This window comes from Eretmochelys imbricata, chromosome 14 (genome assembly GCF_965152235.1).
Source record: "Eretmochelys imbricata isolate rEreImb1 chromosome 14, rEreImb1.hap1, whole genome shotgun sequence".
NCBI classification, from domain to species: Eukaryota; Metazoa; Chordata; order Testudines; family Cheloniidae; genus Eretmochelys; species Eretmochelys imbricata.
Window position 1 is genome coordinate 2,565,136 of NC_135585.1, and position 24,252 is coordinate 2,589,387.

Genomic DNA, 24,252 nt, shown 5'->3' on the forward strand with positions numbered 1-24,252 from the left:
GTATTTCGACAAGTTCTCTGATCTGTTTTGTCTAAATCTGAGAACCGTTCTCAGCCTGGCGGATGAAAAAATGCAATTTTAAGGGAATGCATGTTTCACCATTATGAAAATACTGTCCAAGAAAGAAGAGAATCTTGTGCCAACCAACACTGTGATTGACAGACCCTATGAGACCCCAGTGAAATTATATTCCAACTGGGAGAAGTAAGCTTGGAGATAAAGGGCAATATCATTGTGAAGTTATTAAAGTTTAGCTTTTCTTCTTTTAGTGATTTAACGCTTCCCAATCTGGGCACCCACAGCCTCCTTTCCTTTTCCCCAGGTTTTTCCCAACCTGCAGGTAATTGTCATGCAAAGGATCAGGTGAAGCGTCCTCAAGGCCATGAGCTTCTCTTGTCAATCAGCCAGAGCAGATCCCTTGCTGAGTTAGGAGGCACATGCTCCGGAGGCTAATTCTGCTGCCTCCGTAGCATTCCCAGTCTCTGCCAAGGCAGAGAGTAAAGGACCATGCTTGATCCCAGACCCTGGGCCTGTGCAGGGTGTGGCTGACCCTCTTCCATTTTTAAGTCGTCTGCTCCCTTTCCATGTGCCCATATCAGATAGGTGAAGGCTTTAGAGCTCTCTAGTGTAAAGGGGACCTAGGTCCCTCAATGACAATTCCTTATTCATCTTTATGCTATTAAACAGAAGGTTCTTGACAGTGCCCATTTGAAAAATCACCAAAGGGAAAGCCATCTGACATTCCAGGGAATAATACACACTTCTGCACACATGAATGTTTAGAATTGCACCAGGATAAAACTTGGCAGTGCCCCTATATCTGTTTGTCTTTCCAGTCTTTGGGCTTCTATCCAGCTGCTGCCGTTTACCCATCACAGTAGCCTGGCTTTGTAGGGATCCGAGTTGGCAGAATAAGAGATCACGCCGGGTAGTTCAAGGCTAGGACCAGGTAGGAAACCAATGGTGATTTTTTATTTTGTCTCTCACAGGTTCGCTGTGCTGCAGTCTTTGCACTGGGCACATTTGTGGGCAACTCGGCTGAGCGAACTGATCACTCCACCACCATTGATCACAATGTGGCCATGATGCTGGCACAGCTCATCAACGACGGGAGCCCCGTGGTTAGAAAGGTACAGCAGGAGGGACATAAGGAAGTGAGGAGGATTAATGCTGGTGGCCTTCACAGTAACGCTAAGAAGGGTCAATTGTGTGTGTTGCTGGGGAAGCAGACTCTTTGTACAGTGGATTTCTTCCTAGGCATTCATGGATTTGATTAATCTGGAAGCATTTGTTCAAGCTCTCTGTCCCTTGTCAGCTAATATAGATGCTTACTTCCTGCCCAGAGACAACACACAAACATGGTTATACTCGGGGAAAAGAGCACCGTAAAGTGATAGCTGCTGGCCAGGGCTGTAACCAGGGCCAGGTGAGCGGACAGCCGCCCAGGGCGCAAAGCCACGGGAGTGGAAAAATGATGAAAAAAAATGGTAGGGGACACACATATGCTTGCTTGGCCTGGGCGCTAAAATACCTAGTTATGGCTCTGCTCCTAGCCCAGGGGATTTGTTCAGCCTGTTGACTACTATGACTGCACGCTCAAAGCTGTAGAATATGATAGCTTTGCAGAGTTGTTTTTCTGTAATTGGCCTTTTAAGCGAGGAAGCACAGGGGTCCCTGTGGGTTTTAGGATCAGGTAGGGGAAGACCAACAGTTGGTCAAGTTGTCCCACCAACAGTAAAATACACTTTCTGTTTACAAACATCTGTCATTTTTTCTGTAAGCTTATCACAGAGTAACTTTTAATGGGCGAGTAAGGTTTGAGGGGTTGGGCTGTGAGAGGGTGACAAATATGCAGCTGCCACCTTCTGTAGGCAACCCTGTGGAGCAGTGTTGTGATTGGCCATTGCTAGTGGAGCAGGGTTTTCTATCAGGAGTCATTTCAGCTGGCTGGTGTGCTTTCTCATCTGCGTTGGAGTTGTCCCTTGGTTTTATAGCTCATACTCAAATCTCCATGCGCACATGCCCTCAAGAACAAAATTGCCTGCGTCAGTTGGAGTCTCCTCTCTCATTTGTAATGGAATCCTTGCCTTGTGAAATTGATGACACAGTGTACTCGCTCTCTTGGTCCCAGATGACCTCTTCTGATTGGTTTTCCCTTGTTTTAATCTCTTGCCCTCAGAGAAACTGCTGAGAAGAGTTTCCTTTAGCATATGTGAGACTCTGGCAGCAAAAGCTGCCTCATCTACAAATGGATCTCACTGTCCCAATGGAGCGGCATCGATTTCTCCAAATCTCTTAATTAAAAATTCCTTTAAACAATGGAGAGTTCAGTCTTCTGCTGACTATTTGTATTTCTCTCTCCTATCCCTGCTTGCAATGTTAAGAAACAAGCTACGAAAGGGTTATTGCCCAGAACCTAATGAGGAGCTTGGCTGCCCATTGGTTCCTGCAAATGGTTCTGGTGTGTCATAGCTATTCGTGTGCTTCTGCTGGTGGTACAGACTCTCTGTGCATCATGGGTTTCAGAATGCCAAGGCCTTTTGTGTCGATGATTTTCTGGTTTCATTTCCTGTGAGGTTTTTGTAAATGTCAGTCTCCTCTCTGCTCTGTGCTGCTGGCATGCAGAACATAGTTGATCCTCAGAGTTACGAACACCAGAGTTACAAACTGACTAGTCAACCATACCCCTCATTTGGAACCAGAAGTACTCAGTCAGGCAGCAGCCGAGAACAAAAAACAAATACAGTTCAGTGCTCTGTTAAACATAAACTACTAAAAAAGTAAAGGGAAAGCAGCATTTTTCTTCTGCGTAATAAAGTTTCAAAGCTGTATGAAGTCAATGTTCAGTTGTAAACTTTTGAAAGAACCACCAGAACGTTTTGTTCGGAGTTACGAACAATTTTCATTGCCAGGGTGTTTGTAACTCTGAGGTTCCACTGTAATGTTGTGCTGCTTTCCATGTTCTGCAGGAAATAAAGTGAAGCTGGCATGGGGAGCATGGTTTGGAACGCTGAGAGCCACCGAAGTGCTGGCCATTGGCAGCTCACTAGACTGTAGACACAAGCCTCTGGGAGTGCTTCAGCGTTCGGAGTCCCAGGGCTGTCACAATGAAGCACTAATGCCATTTGCCATCTGCCCTGAATGTCAGGAAATACCATTTCTAATGCTGCGGCTCTGCGGAGTCTCAAGGATGGATTTTAATAGGCATGGCATTTCATTTGCTGTACAGCATGCGGAATCCCCTTGAAACAGAAATGTACATGGTACATAAAACATATTGTATAACATAATCACCAACTAATAAAAAAGACCATATATTAAAACAGGATAGTTCAGACCACAGTATATTTGCTGTTTACCAATGGACCACTGAGACCAGTTCACCTACCCTTTCCCTGAAGCCAATGCCTGAACCAGGAATAAATCTGTCAGAGGTTAGTGGACTTGTTTGTATGCTGGTTCTTTGAGTTTAAAATCAATGCAGGAATGGGGCAGGGAAAGAAGAGTATGCACTTTGATGTCTTTATCCAGAATCCTGACTCTTGAGATTTCTGTCTGATTTTGTGACTTCCTCTAGAAAGAAGAGCTGTATTCTGTCCCTGGAATGCTCTGCTGTTTGTTACTGTTTTGACAGCAAAGTTTTACATTACAGGACTTTTGGTTTTAAATTAAATATTAAATATTAATTTGTTACTGGAAGCATAAAGTGTATGGCAGCCCTATGGGAGGAAGAAGGGAGGGGCTGGGAGTGCAGTGGAGAGAACATGACAGCTCCATTCAGTAAAGAGACCTTGTTGCTTTCAAAAACCACAAGGAGGAATAATATACTCTGATTGAGCAGTAATTCCTTAGTCTCCTGGAGTTCACGTGTTCTGACCCTCCATTATACAACAAAAGCATGTTAACTGCTTGCTGGGCGTCTGGATTGTTCCAGGCAGAACCCACCTGCCAGACACTGCCAAATTGTTCCTGGCAGGATTCACTTGCCAGCAGCTGCTCAATCATTCCAGACATATCCAAACTTCCTGTTTATTTAACTGGAATATTAGTTGCACAACAGGGGCTGTGTTGAGCTAGCAATGAGAGGTTAAATCTGTGGCCTTATTCCACCAACATCTTATGCTTCAGTTTATTCATTGGTGTAACTGTTTTTCAGTGTGCACAGTCTTTGGAATACATAGATCTCTCTTTTGGAGATTTAGGCTGCCAAACTGGTGTTAGCGACAGACCACAGCTCTCCAGCCAGTCAGTGGTCTGTCTGTCTGGTGTTTCTAAGGGGCCTAACACCACAATACCTAAGAGAGGGTCTAAGTTTTGGTGTCCACTTCCCCTCCTCCTCTCTAAGGCTCCCATGTTGCAGCCGTTAAGCCAGAGAGAATTAAGTGGGGTCCCTTATCAGACCCACAGCATCACCCCTAAATTAGCCGGCATTGGTCCTAGTAGATGAATACAAGCCTTGTTTTCTCGCCTGGGCTGACCATGCTGCCGAGTTTGGGACTCAAGTTCCAATGTCCTTCATGGTGGCAGCTCAGCCATGGCCTTGGCAGCCTATTGGGGTGTCTCTCGCTGAGTTTTGAGTGAGTGTAGCATGGGCAGCAGGAATCCAGCTCCTTCCAGCAAGTCACATACGAGCAAATAGTGGTTTGGCCTTTGCCATGAAGAGCAGGAGTCCTGCTCCTCTGCACAATTCATTGTTTCACTCCAAGAAACACGTGCCCCTCGTGGGCAGGGTGGCAGCTTGTACGTGAGAGGGGGGAGCTGTGTACAAGACTCCAGTTCTGTTCTTTCTGTGACAGTACCTCAGTTTGACAATATCAGGCTGAATCAAAGAGTAGGGGAGCCTGGCCAGGAATAAAAGACCTTTTGTTATGAAGAATTCATTTTGAAACTAAGCGCTCTGGCTTTCTTCAGATCTTGGCACTGAAGTGAAGGAAAAATCAATGCTTCTCCAAACCAAGTATTAAAAAGTGCCCTCATCCCCCCTCGAGGTGACAGATGCTGGTTTCACAGGGGCTTTATTCTGCCTTATTTGTAAACGATAAAAAGATGCTCACAGAAGAGAGGCTATTTCCCACCATGTTAGCTCAGAGTAGAGGAAATTTGCTAACTCTGCCATCTGTGCCATTGGTTTGTTGGGTTGGGCAGAGGGAGGGAGAGTTAAGAGGGGATTTTGTATATTCTTACTGCTCTAGAGAAAGAGATGTGCATGCTGGATCTGTCAGTAAGCTTCCTGTATCAGCATAGGTCAGGCTGAGAGGAGTTCTACACAACACTGTCTGGCGGTTCAGCAGGCTGAGGACTGACATATACAAGATTCCTGACTTTAGAAGCATTAGGAGAACAGATTCTTGTATAACTCCATACCCTGCCTGTTTCTGAGATCTGAGCTGCCTCAAAGGAAGTAAAGACCCTGAGTCTTGTTGGCGAGTGACCTCACTGAGAAGCTGGGTTGTTTTGGGTTTGTTTGTTTTTCTTGTGGGAGCCTTTGATGTTAAGAGCAGGAAAATGGAAGAGAATCAGAAGAACAATAGAAAACCCGTGGATTTTATTTATTTCTGTGTATGCAGGCTTATTGGGGTCTGTCAATCTAGCATTGCTTTAACTGTCAGATACTTCACTCTTCTGCTCAGAGTTCAGCATGGCTTTGCTCTAACAGCAAGCTCTCACTGGAAGGATGCCTCTGTCCACCTGCGTCATTTACAGGACTTTCATCACCAGAGATTAGCATCTCTGAAATATAGCACATGTCTACGCTGCAGTGCAGGCCTGTGCCTGAGCCCGGGCTCGAGCCTAACCCCCCTTGCGCGTACACTGCAATTGCACTAACCCAGGGCTCAAACCCTAGGTCTCAGGATCCTGCTGGGCTGGAGAGTCCAAGCTCGAGTTAAGCTGGGACCCAGGATCCGAGCCCTATTGCTTTGCAGTGTAGACGTAGCCCCACTTGATTCTGGTCCTGGGAGTCAGGTGGAATTATTTCATAATTCCACCGGACAATTTCCTTAGTCCCCTCCATCCCAACAATCTGCAGTCCACTCTATTGAAAACAGAAGCCACCCCAACTTTGCAAATGGTCAGTGTTAACCCATTCTGTTCTGATCAACAATCTGCAAGTACGCAGTCAGAGAGCCTCCTGGGTTTACAATGGAGACCAAACCAATCAAGCCTTTTGCAAAGCTAGCTGCTTCCTGGTAACATGCAGGCGGTCAGGTTTTCCCACAGTGCATCATGGTCCTAGGGCTAGAGCAGGGCAGGGCAGGGGGTAGAGGGAGAACTAGGGACTCTGGGTTATGGCTACTTTGACTGCAGTGTGAACTCCAGAGCCCTAGGTTCAAGCATGGGTTAGAAAAGTCTTAACATAGGGTTAAAATACAATGTAGACACTCAAGCCTAGGGTTCCCTAACACGGGTCAGCTAACTCAAGTCCCACTAACTCTGGGCTTACGTTGCAGTGTAGACATACTGTGACAAAGTTCCTCCTCTACCTTGGTGGGTCTTGCGCTTATTGGTGGATTTGCTTGCCTTGGAGCTTCACCACAGCCCTCAGTTTGGTCGTTTTTGTGAACCCACAGTCCAGGTCAACTCCTCCTGTGTCTGACCAGGAGTTGGGAGGTTTGGGGGGAACCTGGGCCCGCCCTCTACTCCGGGTTCCAGCCCCAAACCTCCCAACCCTGTGGAATGCAGCTGTCTAGAGTGCCTCCTGGACTCCCTGGGATACTTCCCCATGGCCTCCTCCCAATATCTTTTTATCCTCACCATAGGACCTTCCTCCTGGTGTCTGATAATGCTTGTACTCCTCAGTCCTCCCAACAGTCCGCGTTCTCACTCTCAGTTCCTAGTGCCTCTTGCTCCCAGCTCCTCACACGCACACCACAAACTGAAGTGAGCTCCTTTTTAAACCCAGGTGCCCTGATTAGCCTGCCTTAATTGATTCTAGCAGCTTCTTGATTGGCTGCAGGTGTTCTAATCAGCCTGTCTTAATTGTCTCCAGAAGGTTCCTGATTGTTCTGGAACTTTCCTTATTACCTTACCCAGGGAAAAGGGACCTACTTAACCTGGGGCTAATTTATCTGCTTTCTATTACTCTCCTGTAGCCATCTGGCCCAACCCTGTCACAATACCCACAGAGGGACACAGAGTGATCCCCTTGCTTTCCATGAGAGAGAAGCATCTGAGTAGAGATTTGTGCCCTTCTAAAAGCATATTTTGTCCTCTGCGGTAGTTTCTATTGGAAGAGGCAGTGGTAGAATATGCTCTGGATGAACTAAGCAAGTTATAGCTGCCATGTCCTCCTTCGAGTGATAGTCCCTCTGTATATTCCCTATGTTGGTATGCATGCATGAAAGTCCAGAAATTCTTCAAAGCAGTGTCCATTGGCCCGCACGTGCACCATAGCTCTCCTGGTGCTCCTGACCGAGGGTATAAGAGAAAGTGTGGGTCGACGCCTCTCCAGTTCCTTCTTGGCAACACATGGCCTGAGTTGGAATTGTATCCTCCTTCGCTTCGTTGCATAATGTATAAAGAAAACTGTCCTCTCCAAGCAGGTGTCACAGCTCCCTCCACATGAGCACAAGCTGCCTCCACAGCATCCCTATGAGCCATTCTGCTGCAGGACATCTGCAGAGTGTCCCCATGGAGTTCTACCCACACATTAGTGATGCACTGCACTCTAGTTCATGTCTTGGCTGAGGATGCGGCGGTGGGATCAGCAGTATTTCAAGCGTCTTTGCTACCAGCTTCCTCACACCCACCTCCAGGCTGAGCACTGCTTGCCAATCATCTATGTGTGGAATATATATAGGGACCATCCCTCGAAGAAGTGGAGGTTACGTTAACTGGAGTTTTTTCAAGATGTGTGCTCCCTATCTGTATTCCACTACGCACCCTTCGTCCCCTCTGTGCTGGATCCTGTTGGATTTGTGATAAGAAGGGGAACTAGAGAGGCGTCGCCCCACACTGCCTCGTACACCCTCAGTTGAGAGCACAAGGAGCACGGCTGCGCATGTATGGGCCAACAGACGCTGCTTTAAAGAATTTCCAGCCTCGGGCGTCTGGCGCACATGTGGACCCATATGTAGAATACTGATAGGGACCGTACAGCTGGAAGAACCTCGAGTTCAGTAAGTAACCTCCTCTTTAATAAATTGCAGTTTGACAAACTATAGTAGAATTTGTATAAACTCTGTTGGTCTCATTGGTGCTCCCCTGGTGCACACAAGCCTAATTTACACTCACGTCTTTGTTAAAAGCCCTTTTACTTTGGTTGAAACACAACACAGGAATTCTAAATCAGAGTTTTTTCCCTCTAACTCTTCTTTGAATTTTTGCTAGAGTTCTGTTCCAGGCAGACAAGGGTCCATATGACGGATGCGCTTTATTTCTAATGGCAGATTTCTTGACAGCCAGTGGTTCCTGCCTGGAGCAGGCTGTTTTTCCTGACAGGAGAGAATCCCTGCATTTTCAGTGATTAATATCCCCTCTGCTTTGATTGTTGGGTTTTGGTGTTGGGTATCCTTTCTTCTATATTGTGAATTATTCTGGCATGGCCTATTGGCCGGTTGTTTCCCCTCTTTCAGACACATATGTTCCTTGCAGCCAGTTGTTTTTCTTTCTCACACACACACACACACACATACACACACTAATCAAAGGTCTGTTTCTCTCTGCTTTCTATCCCCAGGAGCTGGTGGTGGCTTTGAGTCACCTAGTGGTTCAGTATGAGAGCAATTTCTGCACTGTTGCCTTGCAGTTTATGGAAGAAGAGAAGAATTATCCTCTGCCCTCTCCAGCTACCACAGGTACATCCTTTCCTCTGCTCATGGCCAGGGGCAGTTTTGATCCTTATAGTGCTTGGGAGTCTTAGCTGAGGAATTTGATTGCATGACTATAGGCACCAGTGCTACAAAGTTTAATGATCCTATGGGCAACTCTCACACCTGTTCTGCAGTAAAATGCATTACAGTGCCAAACTGCATCTCAGGGAGGTCTCCCTCTGAAAAGACTGAGATGTGCTTCTGGCTCACCAGGGAGTCACGGAGACTGAAATCCCTGCTCCCCTGAGAAGAGATTTCTCCAGGTGTGGGTTAAAGCATGTTGTCAAGACAGTGCAGTGAAGCTTGCACTGATGTTACCCATGTTGCACTTGTTGGGTAAACAGGGGACTTGAGGCTCTCAGGCTGTTGAATTGATGCTGCCAAGGAGAATCCTCATTGTTCTACAGTGAGCCAGTCCAACTGTTTGTTACTTGAGAGACTCAGACAGGAGACCGTGAAGACCTTCATATTGCTATGTCCTGCTGCAGTGGGGCTGCATGCTCCAAAGCCTTTGGTTTGTGATCCTGCTCCGCGGTGCTTGATGTGCTATTTTTTCCCATCTCTTACTTCCTTATGTATTTTGCTTCATTTGAGGAACTGAAGGTCCTAGAGAAATTATTGCTGGCCTTTCATTTTTTAGAAATTAAATAAATTGGAACTCACCAGGAATAACAGAACTGTTGCGACAGGAACTTGCAGAAGAGAAGATGAACTATTTCCGCAATCAGTAATTAATCACTTCTTCGTCTGAAGTAGTGAATCATATTAGAGAACTAGTTTCCCCCATTTGTCCTTTCTGCTGCAGAAAATAATCATCCCTTACAGTTCCATAGCACTTTTCATCATCCAGAAGGATGCCAAAATACTTTATCAGCGGGATGTTCAGGAAGCACTGCTCCCATCGCTGTAGGGGAATGCAGCAGCTGTTCTGCAGCAGTAACATTACATAAGTGCTGTTAGGAATGGAAATGAACCCTGACTTTTCCAGTTGAAATTGCAGGTATTCAGGGCATGAAGTGAAATTTGGCAAGGAAAACCAGGATTAAATAATCCTTTATTATGGAAAATGTTCCCAGATTGTTAGTGAGCAGAAGCGATCAGCAATTCAGATGTAAGGCTCTGAAAGGTGTCCCCTCCAGGATCACGTTTAGGCATTAGTTCGGTATTGGCGTGGAGGGAAGGGTCAGCAGAACCACTGCCTGTCACACCCCTATTTTTCCTCTTGTCTTTTGTTCAGGGACTGACCAAGCTTGGCCCTGCTTATCTTATGGGATGTGTAAGGACCACGGCCCAAGAAACATGGTGCTATGGTCTTTGTCCTTTATATGAACAGAGAGGAATGGGGCAGGGGGAGTAAAGATACCAGCCCTTTATCATAATTTGCTCTTTGTTTAAGGACAGCTGGCCGTGACTGAGCACCCTTCTTGTCAGTTGTTGGTTTTAAATTGTTTTAACCATTTGCACTGATCACACTACATTGCTGTGGGATGGCTGCTCCCCGGTTTCTCTTGTGATGACATGTACAATGGCTAAACTTTGCCCACACAGAGTGTGGGAGTTTGACGCCAGTGCGAGATGGTCCATGTACTCCGAGACTTCGTTCTGTCAGCTCCTATGGGAACATCCGAGCGGTCACCACGGCTAGGAACCTGAACAAGTCTCTGCAGAACCTCAGCTTGAACGAAGAATGTAAGATGGCTTTCAAGATGCTTTCATTTTTTCTTACCTCTTGTCTCACGTGAGACTTTGTTTTACTTTGTTCCTTTGTGAGTTCTTCCCTGCTGTGAATCTCACGTGGAAAGCATCTCGAGCTGACTACGTGTTATCGCATGGTATCCAGTTGCCAGCCCCGAGGGGAGATATAGGGAACCCCTTAACCTTAACCCTAACAGGCTGAAATTCTCTGTTCAATAGTATTGACTTTGAGCTACTGGAGACCAAGCAGGGCACCTTCTGATGCACGTGGTTTTCACCAGCCTGAGTCACTGCTGAAGCCTTGATGCTTACCCTCTAATTAAATGTTCAGTGTTCAAAAAGTGGGCTTGGTGGATTTGCTTTACCAGAGGAATTTCTGTTCACTTGTTGAATGTCACAGGGTTCATAACGGTCAGCTGATGCTTGAGCAAAAATGGTTCTGTTGGTAGCGTTTGTGTTTGTGTCTCCCCACGTCCCTTTCGGCAGCTGGCAGCTCTGTTGCGTTTTCTCCCGGGAATCTCAGCACAAGCAGCAGTGCCAGCAGCACCTTGGGCAGCCCTGAGAACGAGGAGTATATCCTGTCATTTGAGACCATCGACAAGATGAGAAGAGTGAGCTCCTACTCCTCGCTGAATTCACTGATCGGTGAGTAGGGGCTCTTCCACCTTCCCTTGGCATTTCCTACTTTCTTTACCCGCCTCTGGTTTTGGCTCGAGATAGGTCACATTGTAATAGCAAGGGTTTTCCTTGTGGGTACGTGCAATCATGCTATCTGAGTGGGGTTGTATGTAGAAAGGAGAATGGGAGTTAACCTGAAGGTCTTGGGAGGTAGGGCAGGGAATGGGATGTAGCAACGACATAGCTGCATTTCTATAGTCGTAACCCTATCTTGTGTTACAAAGGGTAGGATTCCTGCTAAGAACTTGAGCATGAAAAGGGTAGCATCTACTGGAATCTTACAGCCCCTGCAGCTTCATGGGCTAGGAAATGGATAGGAAGGCTCTTCATTCCATGGACCTGATATCTGGGCTCAGTGGCATGGACTTCTACCCTCAGTTGCTTTTCATGTAAGCTGGGTTTAGTCTGCTACACAGCACAGTCTTCAAACCTTGTTAGTCTCCGAGGAAGCCTTACCCAATTGATTTTCCAGCTAAGTGCGTTTGTACATTATTACATGGGGGGTGAGAAGGAAAAAACCCTGGCTTTGTCCTAATTAGTTGGCAAGACAGCTTGGCATTTCACAGAAATGAGCTCTGAACAAAGAGTATCATGGATGATCACTTTACATCCATTACCTCCCCAACTACATCCTCCTGGAGAAAGGTGAGAGAACACCAGCTGCAGCATCTGTTGATCTGCAGAGCACCAAAGCTAAACAGTCCTGTTCTGCCCTGGAGCCTCAGCCCTCTTGGTAATACACTGAATGCTGCAGAGTTGAGATGTTGGTGCCTATAGCGAAGGAGGAAGGGAAATGGACTTGCATTTCCACAGCACGTGGTTGATTTGCATGTTGGATGTCGTCTGGCATTTTTTGTATAAAACTGAACTGGAAGTTCTGCGCTAAACTCGTTCAGTTCTTTGATTATTTTTCTGATGGCTTTTTTAGGCAAGTCTGATAGCTACAGCAACATTTTTCTTTAGCTGATCTTCTTTTCAAACTGGGGTGGTAAGAGCACAGCCAGCCAACATGCAAGGGTCCCAGTGTGTGGAACGGACGCTTGCTCCGTGGGCTGGAGAAAGCGCACATCAGAGAAATGATGCGGGAGGCTCGTATCCTTCCATTATGGTCAGTTGTGTGGGTCCACGATCTTCTCCTAGCTTTAAAAAATCCCTATCCACCATTGTCATATGGAGGAGTAATAACCTGTAGCAAATTGGTGAATGAAAACCCTGCACGCCACACTCCAGTACTAGAAATATTCTGGGATCCTGCTACCAAACAGATCAATTGACATCTATTGTAGACCATTAATGGATGACTGGAGGGTCCCCAGGCCCTTGAGACAGTTTAAAATTAATCTTGTCCCATCCTAATAAAGTATCGTTGTTAGACTCTTGAACAATCCAGTCACATGACGTAACAGATAATGACCCTGGTCCCTTCTGAGTGGGCACAACAGGATTGCTAGAATGCTGTTGTCCCTGTGGCAGGTTAAAACCTTAGCTCCCTTTCCTTGCTGACTCTCCCACCTATCTTTCCACTGGAAGGAGCTGCAACCTGCTTGATGGTTTGTTTGTGTTTCAGAAGAGCTTTACAGCGCAGTTGAGAAAGAGTCTAGGAATGAGCTGGAGATGAGTGAGGGGAAACTTAAGAAAACAAAAAGCAATGCTCCAAAGCCTCCCTCATTCATATTGAATCAGGAAGAGCTCATATCCAGCTGTAAACAACATAGCTTATAGAAGTCTTTAAAATTCATAACTTACACGGAATCCCATTACCTTCAGCATTTGCCTGTTTAAAGCTGGAGTTTTTGTCATTTCTGCTAAAGAATTGCAGTCTCCCAAGCTGCTCTGTGCTAGGTCCCAAGAGAAATTTTTTTTTTTTTTCAGAATTTCATGAACTCTGCCCACTGTGTTCAGGCGACCTGTTGCCATGCAGCAGGCCAGGGATTAAGTTGATCCTGTAGTGTCCCTCCTTGAACTAACAAGGCCAGCTGAGACTACTGTTAATTCAGATGGAATATATGGGCCCAAGAGTCAGTGGTGTTAACATGACCCCTTCACTGTCCAGCATTAAATACTGTTAAATAAGGTTCGGGGGTTGGTGTACAGAGACCTGAGCCTGCTTAATACCATGGCAAACACATTATTAAAAATCCTTTTAACCTTTTATTAAAGATTCAGAAAAGAAGCAAAAACAGTTAAAGAAATTGAAATATAGAGTACAAAGTAAGCCTTTCATTTTGCCAACATTCCTTGTTCCCTTTCCCTTTAAATGTAGAATCTCTAAAGGAAAAAGCCCCTTGTTTGATATTCTCTTAGTAGGTATTAAACATGGTAATAACTGTCTTTCTGGGGAAAGGAGAAGTTAGCTGAGATGGGCAGAAGCTGGTGGTGTTGCTGATGTTGTTCCTAGAAGACAGCACAAGGCAAACTTACATAAGAGGGAAGAGAAAAGAACAACAAAGACAGAAAATCTGTCTCTTGTGTTCATTTTGCCTTGCAGCTCACTGCTGGAGAAACACAGGCATGGCAGATGGTCTTATTAGCAACTCCAAGCCCTGGCAAACTTGTACCAGTGTTGAGTTGTTCAGGGCATTGCCTTTATCTGCCTCTCTAGCCATAGATTTACTGCAGAGTTATAAAATATACCGCCTTGGTCAGCTAACCCAGACACTTACTAAACAGAAGGCAAAAGAAGAGGGATAGGAAAGAAAACAAATAAGGTGGGGAAGGAAGAGAACACACAACGGGTGTGTGTGTGACAGTGTCTCTCATCCCAGGTGATATTTGGGATTTAATCGGAGCTGGTGGAGATTACAGTGTCATCTGAGACCTTCTCTCTGGTCTCGGCTTATACAGACATCATTCAGGATATTAGAATGAAGAAGGTTCAGGGTCCCAGGAGATGGTGGGGGTGGCAGCCATGATGGAGAAACTTGCGCCCCCTCTTTCCCCCCTCTCATCTTTGTTAGCTAGCATTTGCATCTCTTTGTCTGTATTTTTTCCCCAAAAGTCTTTTTTATGGACCTCAAAAGGGAAAGATGGGTGGAATAGCCCATCCCCTCATTATTTTGTTCACCAATTAGGCCTAATTTCTGATACACCAACTTCAGTCCATTAATTTCTGGTCTCACACTTCTCTTGTTTACTAGGCATGATCTTAACACAGTCCTTGAGTTAAATTAGTAGACCTTTTCATTTAGACTAATTCAGTCTTTGTCTCTCTTTTCTCCCTTTTCCCATCAATGTTTGCTGTTAGAGGTTATTGTTTGCTGTTAGAAGGCCAACGGCATATTTGGCTATATTAGTAGGAGCATTGCCAACAGATTGAGGGAAGTGAATATTCCCCTCTATTCGGCACTGGTGAGGCCACACCTGGAATATTGTGTTCAGTTTTGGTCCCCCCACTACAGAAGGGATGTGGACAAATTGGAGAGAGTCCAGTGGAGGGCAACAAAAATTATTAGGGAGCTGGGACACATGATTTACAAGGAGAGGCTGAGGGAACTGGGGTTATTTTGTCTGCAGAAGAGAAGCGTGAGGGGGGATTTGATTACAGCCTTCAACTACCTGAAGGAGGGGGCGTTCCAAAGAGGATGGAGTGAGGCTGTTCTCCGTGGCGGCAGATGACAGAACAAGAAGCAATGGTCTCAAGTTGCAGTGGGGAAGGTCTAGGTTGGATATTAGGAAACACTATTTCACTAGGAGGGTGGTGAAGCACTGGAATGGGTTACCTAGGGAGGTGGTGGAACCTCCATCCTAAGAGGTTTTAAGGCTTGAGAAAGCCTTGGCTGGGATGATTTAGTTGGTGTTAGTTCTGCTTTGAGCAGGGGGTTGGACTAGAGGACCTCCTGAGATCTCTTCCAACCCTAATCTTCTATGATTCTATGACTGTGACACTTTAGAAACTTTCACTCACTTCTCACAGTTGAGTTTACAATGCAGGTCAATTTATAGGCCCAGTTATTAAAACATCACCATTCTCTTTCTTTTTTGAGCCCCCTTTAGAGGCAGCCAATTTTGTCCATCTTCCTTCCAGGTTATTTCCTTAAATCCTTAATTTGCAACAAAGAATGGACGCCATGTGCGGCTCAGAGAGGTGGGTATAAACTAAGCAAGAGCCTTGCTTGGCATCTGCCCTGTCTGAGGAAACACACCCGACATTGCTCTTTAGTGCCTGCCCCTCTGGCTGGTGGAAGGAGCAGCAGGGACTTGTTTTATAGCTGTGGCCATGCCAGGTGTTTGAGAAAGGGGAAGAAATGAAAAAGGATTTTTTGGAGGAACAGGTCAGATCCATTTTAAAAAAAACGCAGCCCCTAATGTTAAGAAATACAAATAATTTTTGCCTAAAGTTTAACTTTCTGTCCTCTACATTCTTCAGACACACATCCAGCTATGATTCATTAGCATTCAGGGGCTTCTTTCTCAATTGCGGTATGTTTTATTAAAGAGTCCTTATTTGCACCCCATGCCATTTTGCTACAAGGTGCTCAGCATTTAAATTTTCCTCTTATTTTTGCTTCAAATATCTTTGAGGGGCAATCCAGGAAAGAGGAGTGAGTCCTTGAGCTGTGCATGTACAGTTCACCAGACTAGCTGGGTTCTGGCAGGTGACTGTCCCTTGGGTAGTTTTGGGCAGAAGAGTCATCTGTTTCTGGCCTTCCATTGCCCTTAAGCTGGCACCAGAAAGAATTTTTGGTTACAACAGCTAGTTTGGGGTGGAGGCTAAACCTATTGCAGCCCTTTCCACAGCCAGATCTACCAGCCATTAATCTTGCCTCTTTAAATAGAAAAGGGGAGAAATTAGACATTGGTGTTGGGTGCCATGAGATTGATCACTTTTTTTTCCTACCCAAATGCTATGATTAAAGCCCCTCATTAGATGTGTCTCATGGTGAAGTGGAGATCATTGCTTGAAAGATAATGCCAAACGCATTCATCAAAGAGGAAAGGAGAAACTTGGAGCAATAAAATGCTGGAGATGGATTTTGTTTTCCAGTAGGAGAGTTCTAAGATCTAATTTGGATGGTGAGGGGAGACTATGCCATGTCATTCAGAATCCCTCCTAAAGGACTGGCTTAGAGCAACAGTTACAGTCAGAGGTGATTGTGATCAGACTGGGAGGGGGAAGCGGGGAGGCAGACCATAGGCAAATGGGAGAGTGAGGGAACAGAGTTGGGCAGATCTTGGCAGTGGGAGCGCTGACAATGGACTTAAATTTGCAATTAGACAATTCATTTAAAACCTTGTAAGTGCACATTTACACTGATGAGTAATTAGCTGACAGCAATGACCATATTGTTAGTAAGTATAAAATAGTAAACTAAGATACTGACTGTATTATGTGAAAACTAAATTCCACTCATAGACTTAAGCAATATTGCACTTCTCTATGCACTAAATATGCTGTAGGGTGTTCCATAACAAGCCATGCTCTATGTAAAGAAGGTGGAAAAGCCCGGTGGGATGGGCAAGGGCAGTGCTGGGAGTGCCAGGGCGCAGGTGTAAGTGAAGAGCTAGTGGGGCCGTGGAATATGGGAGTAGAGCAGCATATTTCCCCCACTCCCCCCCCCCCCATTGTTGAAACTGAGTTGTCTTGGCCACAACCATGCAGGTGATGGAACATGTAAGGGAGACGGGGAGTGGGTTAGTGGTGCTGGACTCTGAAGGTCCCTTTGTACACTGTGCTCATAACGACCTCGACCCCGAGGTCTCTCCTTAAGGGCACGAACCTTTTTCCTCAAGTCTCCTCTGGGATTAGCGAAGCATCGGACAGCCCATGCTCTGCTGTGTGGTTCGCTCTTGGGGGGGGCTTTACATTCGCTTTCCCTGTGGTGCAGACTGCACAGCCTAGAGCAGTGGGGAAACCCTGGGCTTGGCAGCCGTCCTGAGCCACTCTTCCCCTACATCACCGGGACTAGCCCATTGAGCGTTTCTCTGCAATGCCATGTATTTTCGGAAGGCGCTTATAATAGATTCCATCACCAGCTTCATCTTAGAGCAGCTTTAGCCTTGGGAACTAATACTGCTCTGCACTCCCTGAGAGAGTAAGAGCCCAGCAGTCAGAGGGCTCAGAGTGGCTGGAGTGGGGAGGTCTCCTCAGGATACCCCAGGTATAAGGGTAAGATTCGGCCATGGGTATTTTTAGTAAAAGTCAGGGACAGGTCACAGGCAATAAACAAACATTCCCGGACGCTCACGACCTGTCCCTGACTTTTACTAAAAATACCCTGGGGGCGGCGGGACAAACGAAGTGCTGCTGGGGCTTGCAGCTGCGCCAGCCCCCTGCTGCTCCTGCAGTAGGGGCCAACCACTGGTACTCCAGCCCTTGGGGGACTGACCCAACCCCAGCCGCTGCTCCGGTGGCCAGAGACCGCTGCTCTGGTGGGCCCTAGGCTTGGCCGCCGGTCAGCTGTTCGGTGGCTCTGGGGCTGGCTGCCGGTCAGCCATTCCAGCAGCCCCTGGGCTGGCAGCTGCACCAGCCCTGCCCCAGAAGAAGTCATGGAGGTCCCGGAAAGTCACGGAATCCAGACTCATAGCCTTACCTATGAATAGACCAAGGGTTCCACCTATAAACTGTGTAATTTCAGCAAGAAATGTTAATTCTCCAGCTGCTGTCATGCAGTATTTTGCCCCTAAGGAGTTGGGCTGCCACTCACACTTCCTGAAGTAGAGTTCACAGAGCCATCAGAATTTTAGATCTTTTCTCTATCCAAATCTAGGACTCACAGGATCTTATGTTTTACTCATGGGAAGAGAAGAGGGAGGTGGGGGATAAATTACAATGCAGAGGTGGGATTAATAGTGATGAGAACTGGATATCAGGATCCCCATATACCTCTCACTATTAGGTCTGAAATAGTTCAGCTGTATGTGTCAGTCCAAAACTTGTTTTTCACTTCAGAAAGAACATGCAAAAACTAGTAAGAGCTGTTGTCTCCAATCGAAGATGCACAGATGCTGAGGTTTTGGTCAATTTGTGGGGTGTGGACTGCATCTCATTTTGGAGCTCCAGGTTTAGAATCACTGCAGTATTTAAGAGGCAAAAAACCTGATAAAGCCCAACCAAGGAAAGAGATTAAATAAAGACACTGGTGTTTTAACTTGTGTGTGCTGCACAGCTGTGCCCTTGCTGGACTCAGGTTGCAAGGCTGAAGATCTAAACCAATTGTGCTGCCCTGATGTTTGCTGTTAAATTGAATGAAGACTTATGCACACCCGTACAAAACCAAAACAATCAGTGAAGAAAGGCAATTTATTTTTGACGTTCATAGCTGAAAGGAATCATTTTGTAAATCTGGTACTGCAAGGTCTATTTAACCAGTGTTGAATCAGTCCAACTAATTACAGAGCTGTCGTTTTAAATTAACTCTCCCCACTTGCCTAGTGCTTTGTCTGTGTCTCATGGATTTTTTTATTGTAGTCCATTATATGAAATGAAACCACTGTTCCCTCCTGCTGTCCGTATCTCCTTTCATTATCACTCTGACTCAGGTGGTTCAAGTTTAACAAGGAGCTGTCAGATGCGTCATTCAGCTGAACCCATTCAATGAGCAACTTTTGTTAGGGAAAAAATTATACTGTAGTGAGGGCTGGGAACACACCTTCAAGCACTAGCTCTAATGAGTCTAAAAAGCCTTTATAGAAATTCCCTCTGTTCTTTTCAGAAGCTGTTGAGCGAATGAGGAATTGCATTGGTGAAGTCCCCCGTCCCCGTCCCCACCCAAAGCTTAGATGTATAAAAAGTATCTTGGGGGTTTTTCTTCCTGCCTGCGTCATGAGTGAGGGCGTTATCAGAGGGGCTGGAAATACTGAAAACTAGATCCCTCCTGCTCCCACCTTCTTCCCCCCACCCGCTTGCTCTTTCTTTAAAAGAAACCAAACCCTTTAGATTCCCAGAAGCCCTTATGTAACTTCCAGCACAGACCCAAATGCATTGGAGGCAGAAAGCTGAGCAGGCTTCAGGGAGCCTTTGCAGCAGTGTTACGTGGCTGGCTGCGTCCGTGAATGGTACACTTTTTTCCCCAGGCTTTTATCACTTTGTCTGTCTTGTTTGAGTTGTTTTCAAGGTGAATTTGGTGCTTGTGAAAACGCAGACTAACAACAGTTGCCTCTAGCCTGGCAAACACAGGAACTGTGCCATCTTCTTCTGATTATCTTCGGGATTGCAGTCCTGGTCTTCTCCGGAGCAGAGACTTGCTTTTTTTTCTGATGATTTTTCTTTATTTTAAATATGAATAAACAACTTCTAAGGATGGGGATAAATTTTTGCCTTGTGGTCAAAGCCAGAATTTGAACCTAGATGTGCAGAAGTGGAAGACATGCTACACTCTTCCCCGTCACCAAGCAGAGCCACCTAACCCTTATTCCCCCAAACTTGCACCCAGTGTATCAGTGTTGCCTGGTTTTGAACACTTCTGGTTATGGTCTCTGCAAACATAGAGACAAAATGGAGCATGAATCTTTTTGGAGTCTGGTTCATCTTCACCTGCCATTACATCACGAAGGGCAAATTTGACATTGTTTCATCTTTGTGTAGCCCCAAATTGTTTCTAGGATCAGTGACGATCCTGTGTGAACCCTACGTATTGGAAGAGTGATGAAAGCTTGTGACAGTTTGATATACTGACAGCCCACGGTCCCACTGGCCAGCATGTTATTGTTCAAAAGGTGTCGTCAACTGTGTAGTGCCAAAAGATCTGCATACACAGCTCTTGTTAGTGTTAACAGACGTTACTCTTATAAATCCCTTGGGCTCTGGTGGGATGAGAGGCACTTTAATTTGGAGGTTGTGTGAGGCCATGGAAGTTACTTGCTGCCTTGCAGTTTGCAGAATGCCCTGTCACATCATGGTGAATTTTTCTGGCAAAAGGGAGATTCCCTTGTGTAACCTAGACAAGCATATGGAAAAGAGTGCGGTCTGTGCGCTGCTCAAGCTTGTAACTGCATTCGGCTTTCATTGTGGGCCAGAGTTCAAAACTGAACTGTCAGCATCTATTTTCTCTTGGCCTGAGCGTCAGGTATAGAAGCTATCCAAGGTGAGTGCTTGCTTGTCAACCAAGGGACTGCATCTTCCTAATGTAAAGCTTTGTATTTAGATGCCTTGGGAAGCACATGGGGATATTAGGCAGCTTTCCACACCATTTACAATTCACTGTGACTCACTTGAAAATCCTATTTTAATTCTCTTTTGTCACTACCTTATACTTAAATGGCTCTGCTCCCAAGATTGGTGTTATAACCCTAGTACATGGCAAATGATGTAGGAGGTGTAAAAGAAATTGCTAATGTGCCTAAAACTAGTCAAATAAAATGTTCACAGGAGCCTTCTCAATCATACAAACTCTTATTTATATGATGTGTAAGGTGCATTTATCACTCCCTCCCAGTGCATGTACTAAACAGCAGAAATTCAGTGATCAAGCTGGTAATTAACAAATTGACTTAGTTGCAGTTTGAAGGATTGACTCTCAACCTTCCACCCTGTAAAATGAATCATAGGACTGGAAGGGACCTCGAGAGGTCATCTAGTCCAGTCCCCTGCACTCATGGCAGGACTAAGTATTATCTAGACCATCCCTGACAGGTGTTTGTCTAACCTGCTCTTAAAAATCTCCAATGATGGAGATTCCACAACCTCCCTAGGCAATTTATTCCAGTGCTTAACCACCCTGACAGTGAGGAAATTAATGAAGAGCCCTGATACCCCATTATTAGCATTTACATGTTAAATACACCTGTGGAATGTATAAAGTCCTGAACGTACCAGCTGAGTAGCTAACCTTTAATAGGGCAAAAGGATTTTAATAAATGTATCTGTTCAGAGAGACTCCAGACTTCCTACCCATTGAGTAGACTTAAGATGGTCAAGTGGCTTGGTCCAAGGGACTAGAAAATAAGTATTTTGGATGCTAATTCCGGGCAGATATTCTTTCTGTCCATAACCCTTGCAGACTTCCCAAAGGGATCCCACAGTGGGAATTTTCTTCTATTTCTTGGACTGGGTTTGAGTGCTTACCTTGATCTTCTCTAACTGCCATTGTAAAGTTCAAGAGCAGCTCTTGTCTCATGAGGAAATTAGTCCACATCAGAGGCCTGGGGTGAGTGCTGATTTTTGATTTTTGTGTGCTCTCCGTGTTTTTCTGTCCTAGGAGTTTCTTTCAATAGTGTTTACACCCAAATTTGGAGAGTCCTTCTACATCTGGCTGCTGACCCCTATCCTGATGTCTCAGATGTGGCCATGAAAGTGCTCAACAGCATTGCCTACAAGGTATGACTGCCAGTCTTCATGTATCTCTAAGCTCTTATGTTTTGAGGTTTTTTCCATACTCAGGCAAAGTGTGGGTAGACTGAAGCTGCGTGTGCCTGGTTGGAAGGCTATGGGAAATGACTGTAGCTCACTCTGAGCCAGGACAGGACTAGTAGAAAAGAAACTTTAACATTCTAAAACTAAAACACTCAGATGAGCTCCTGGCCAAATAAAAAAAGACTATTGGGGGGAGAGGCTGGAATTATTTCAGAGATGCCATTATTACCTGTGGGCCTTAAAAACTGAGTTTTGCTCACTTGCCTAGCGAGTAGATCAATCTCTGGGTGATGCCATACAGGTACTTCAGTAAATTATCCCTTTGCAAACTGAGGTAGATTATGCAAGTGGGACTGGCCTGCAGACTGAAGCCACAACGGCTCTCCAACCTAGGTGAACTAGTGCATGTGAGTCTGCATGCAGACACCCTTCCCACTCCTCACCTCTTCAATACAGGCCTCAATCACCATGTTCATCACATTTCATCCTGCGAGGATGATGAGAAATCCCTGGAGACTGTTGACAGTGGTACTCCCGAATTGGCAGCATAAGGAGCTGTAATAAGAACCCTCACCTCCCACCAGAAACCAAGCACCTGGCCACTTCAGTGCTTCTAATCACCAACAGCCCCGACTGGATTGTGCTGGAACACCATTTAGACACACTCCTCCCCACACAGCGGGATTCCACCTTCACGGTTGCTCCAGCATTAAGACCATGAGCCATTCGAAAGCAAGATGCTGTCTCTTACTGATTTCTGATGACTAGCCCCATCACTTAGACTTCAGCTCCTGAGCTAGCATGGCTGTAAGAGATGTCAGCAGCAGCATCCGCTATTTCAATGTTGGAGGCCTCCTGCTTGAAGTCCATTTTTCCCTTAAGAGGATAGTTCTTCATTTAAACCCTTTGTTTACTTGTTTTGAATACCCACATGGGTCAGCCTGCAGACTTCAAGTCTGTGCGCTGTGGTTTTTTGGATATTGAATAACTTCACCCATTGGGTGGTGAACTGAGCTCTCCCATTCGTGACTTAGGCACCAGACTAAATCTGTGCATCAGATTGGCAAATCTCAAATTCAGAGGGGGAGAAATTAAAGCTTTCAGACTCCCCTTTCTGGACCATATCATGGTAATTATTAGACTCTTTGCAAAATGAAACTCTAGTTCTGCTAAAATTATAGGATTGGTGTGGGCATACAGAAGATCTAGGTTCTCCGTTTCCTGTCTTCCCTATTTTTTCTGGGGCTTACTCCCTTGCTATAAAAAGAGCTCCATGAGCACTACCAGAGAGGTGGTTGTGTCCTCTAAATGTCTTCACTAGCGCAGTACAATGCTGCTTAGCCAGCAGGAGCCATAGAATTTCGAACATCATGGTGTCAGGGTGGGTAATGAATGTTGTGCCAGGACTGGTAAATTTTCATGGTAATTTTTTAAGGCTCGGACCTAAGCCCTGTGACACTTGACAAAGTTTCTGTTTCACTGGAAGCCACAATCAATTCTGTATTTTGGGGGGTTGCTATGCTGGTTTGCTGACTGGTCCCCTATCTTGTGTCTGGCAGTATACCTAGGACCCCAAATCCCAGGCATCTTCCGAGGGTAGGAAGCTGCAATAAGGGCCAAAGACAGTGGGAAAAACCGTCTCATGATCATGAGAGCAGCCCAAGTTTCACTGGGCATCAGTGTGTGCACAGCTGATTGAGAAGTGGAGAACTGCTGTTCAGGAGGGAGAGCGAAGGAGGGTGGGGATTCACAGATTTGTGGAATGGAATGGCTGTCCACTGAGGATTTCAGCAGCTTGCATACATAGACCTCTTACATCTCATGCTCCACTTCCCAGGCAACTGCTCTGTGGCCCTTGTGCTGTCTCAGAGACAGTGATGTTTCAGATGGTTTTAAATAATTAAAGCATTTGTCTTTGCAAAGATTTTTCAGTTGCAGATACTTGACCTTTTGCCAAGTTTCCCTCTCCCCTCCCTTAGCCATAAGGTTGAGGAAGCGCCAATGTATGTAATTTGGCCAGGCACAGATGGCAGCGCTTCAGGCAGCCATGTGGGTAGAGGGAGTTTGGTTCTTAGTGCCTCATGATACTGTGGGTCTCCTTCCACCCCCACTTGTCTCTATGCAAAATGGTTTCTCTGGTTCCTGAAAAGGAACTTAGCTTATACGGTCTTATTAAAAACCCATCTAAATGGAGAGCTAAGGCTGCAAATCCCTGGTCAGATCTGGCCCTGACTCATTTCATTATGCCCATAAGTTCCACCATGAGGGCTACTGCCAGGGTTTACAGCCTTCACTTCACAGGTCCCCACTCTTGTGAGCTGAGGCAGATCCTGGAGGCCCTGAAGTTATTTAAATGGAGTTCCTGCCCTTGAATTTCCTTTTTAGTTTAATCTTGAGTTTGCACCTTTTAGGTTTTTATAATATATTTTCTTAAACACCCAGCGGTGGCTAGAGGTGAGTTGGATAATACCCGCAAAAAGCAAAGGAGGACTTGTGGCACCTTAGAGACTAACAAAGTTGCTCAAATAAATTTGTTAGTCTCTACGGTGCCACAAGTCCTCCTTTGCTTTTTGCGGATACAGACTAACCCGGCTGCTCCTCTGAAACAGATAATACCCGGTGAACTCACTGTGCCCTTGAAAATGTCTTGACATTCAGCTCAGAATCCTGACCCCCACCACCAACACAGGTACAGATTTTCTCTCTTCTCTTCCATAGAGCCACCGCAGCCCTGGGAGTTTAGGCTTGTTTATCAGAATCCTTAATGTGCTGATCAGA

The 24,252-nt window shown here is 45.7% G+C and overlaps 1 protein-coding gene across 3 annotated transcripts in view; it reads left to right on the forward strand.

Annotated features, from left to right (window-relative positions):
* Positions 1–24,252, forward strand: part of RPTOR (regulatory associated protein of MTOR complex 1) — a 308,191-nt gene that overhangs the window by 219,643 nt on the left and 64,296 nt on the right. For all 3 annotated transcript variants that reach the window (XM_077833284.1, XM_077833285.1, XM_077833286.1), the window contains 5 exons: positions 990–1,130; positions 8,678–8,795; positions 10,359–10,499; positions 10,992–11,150; positions 21,320–21,438. In XM_077833284.1, coding sequence (XP_077689410.1) covers positions 990–1,130; positions 8,678–8,795; positions 10,359–10,499; positions 10,992–11,150; positions 21,320–21,438 — 678 coding nt within the window. The remainder of the gene's footprint in view (positions 1–989; positions 1,131–8,677; positions 8,796–10,358; positions 10,500–10,991; positions 11,151–21,319; positions 21,439–24,252) is intronic.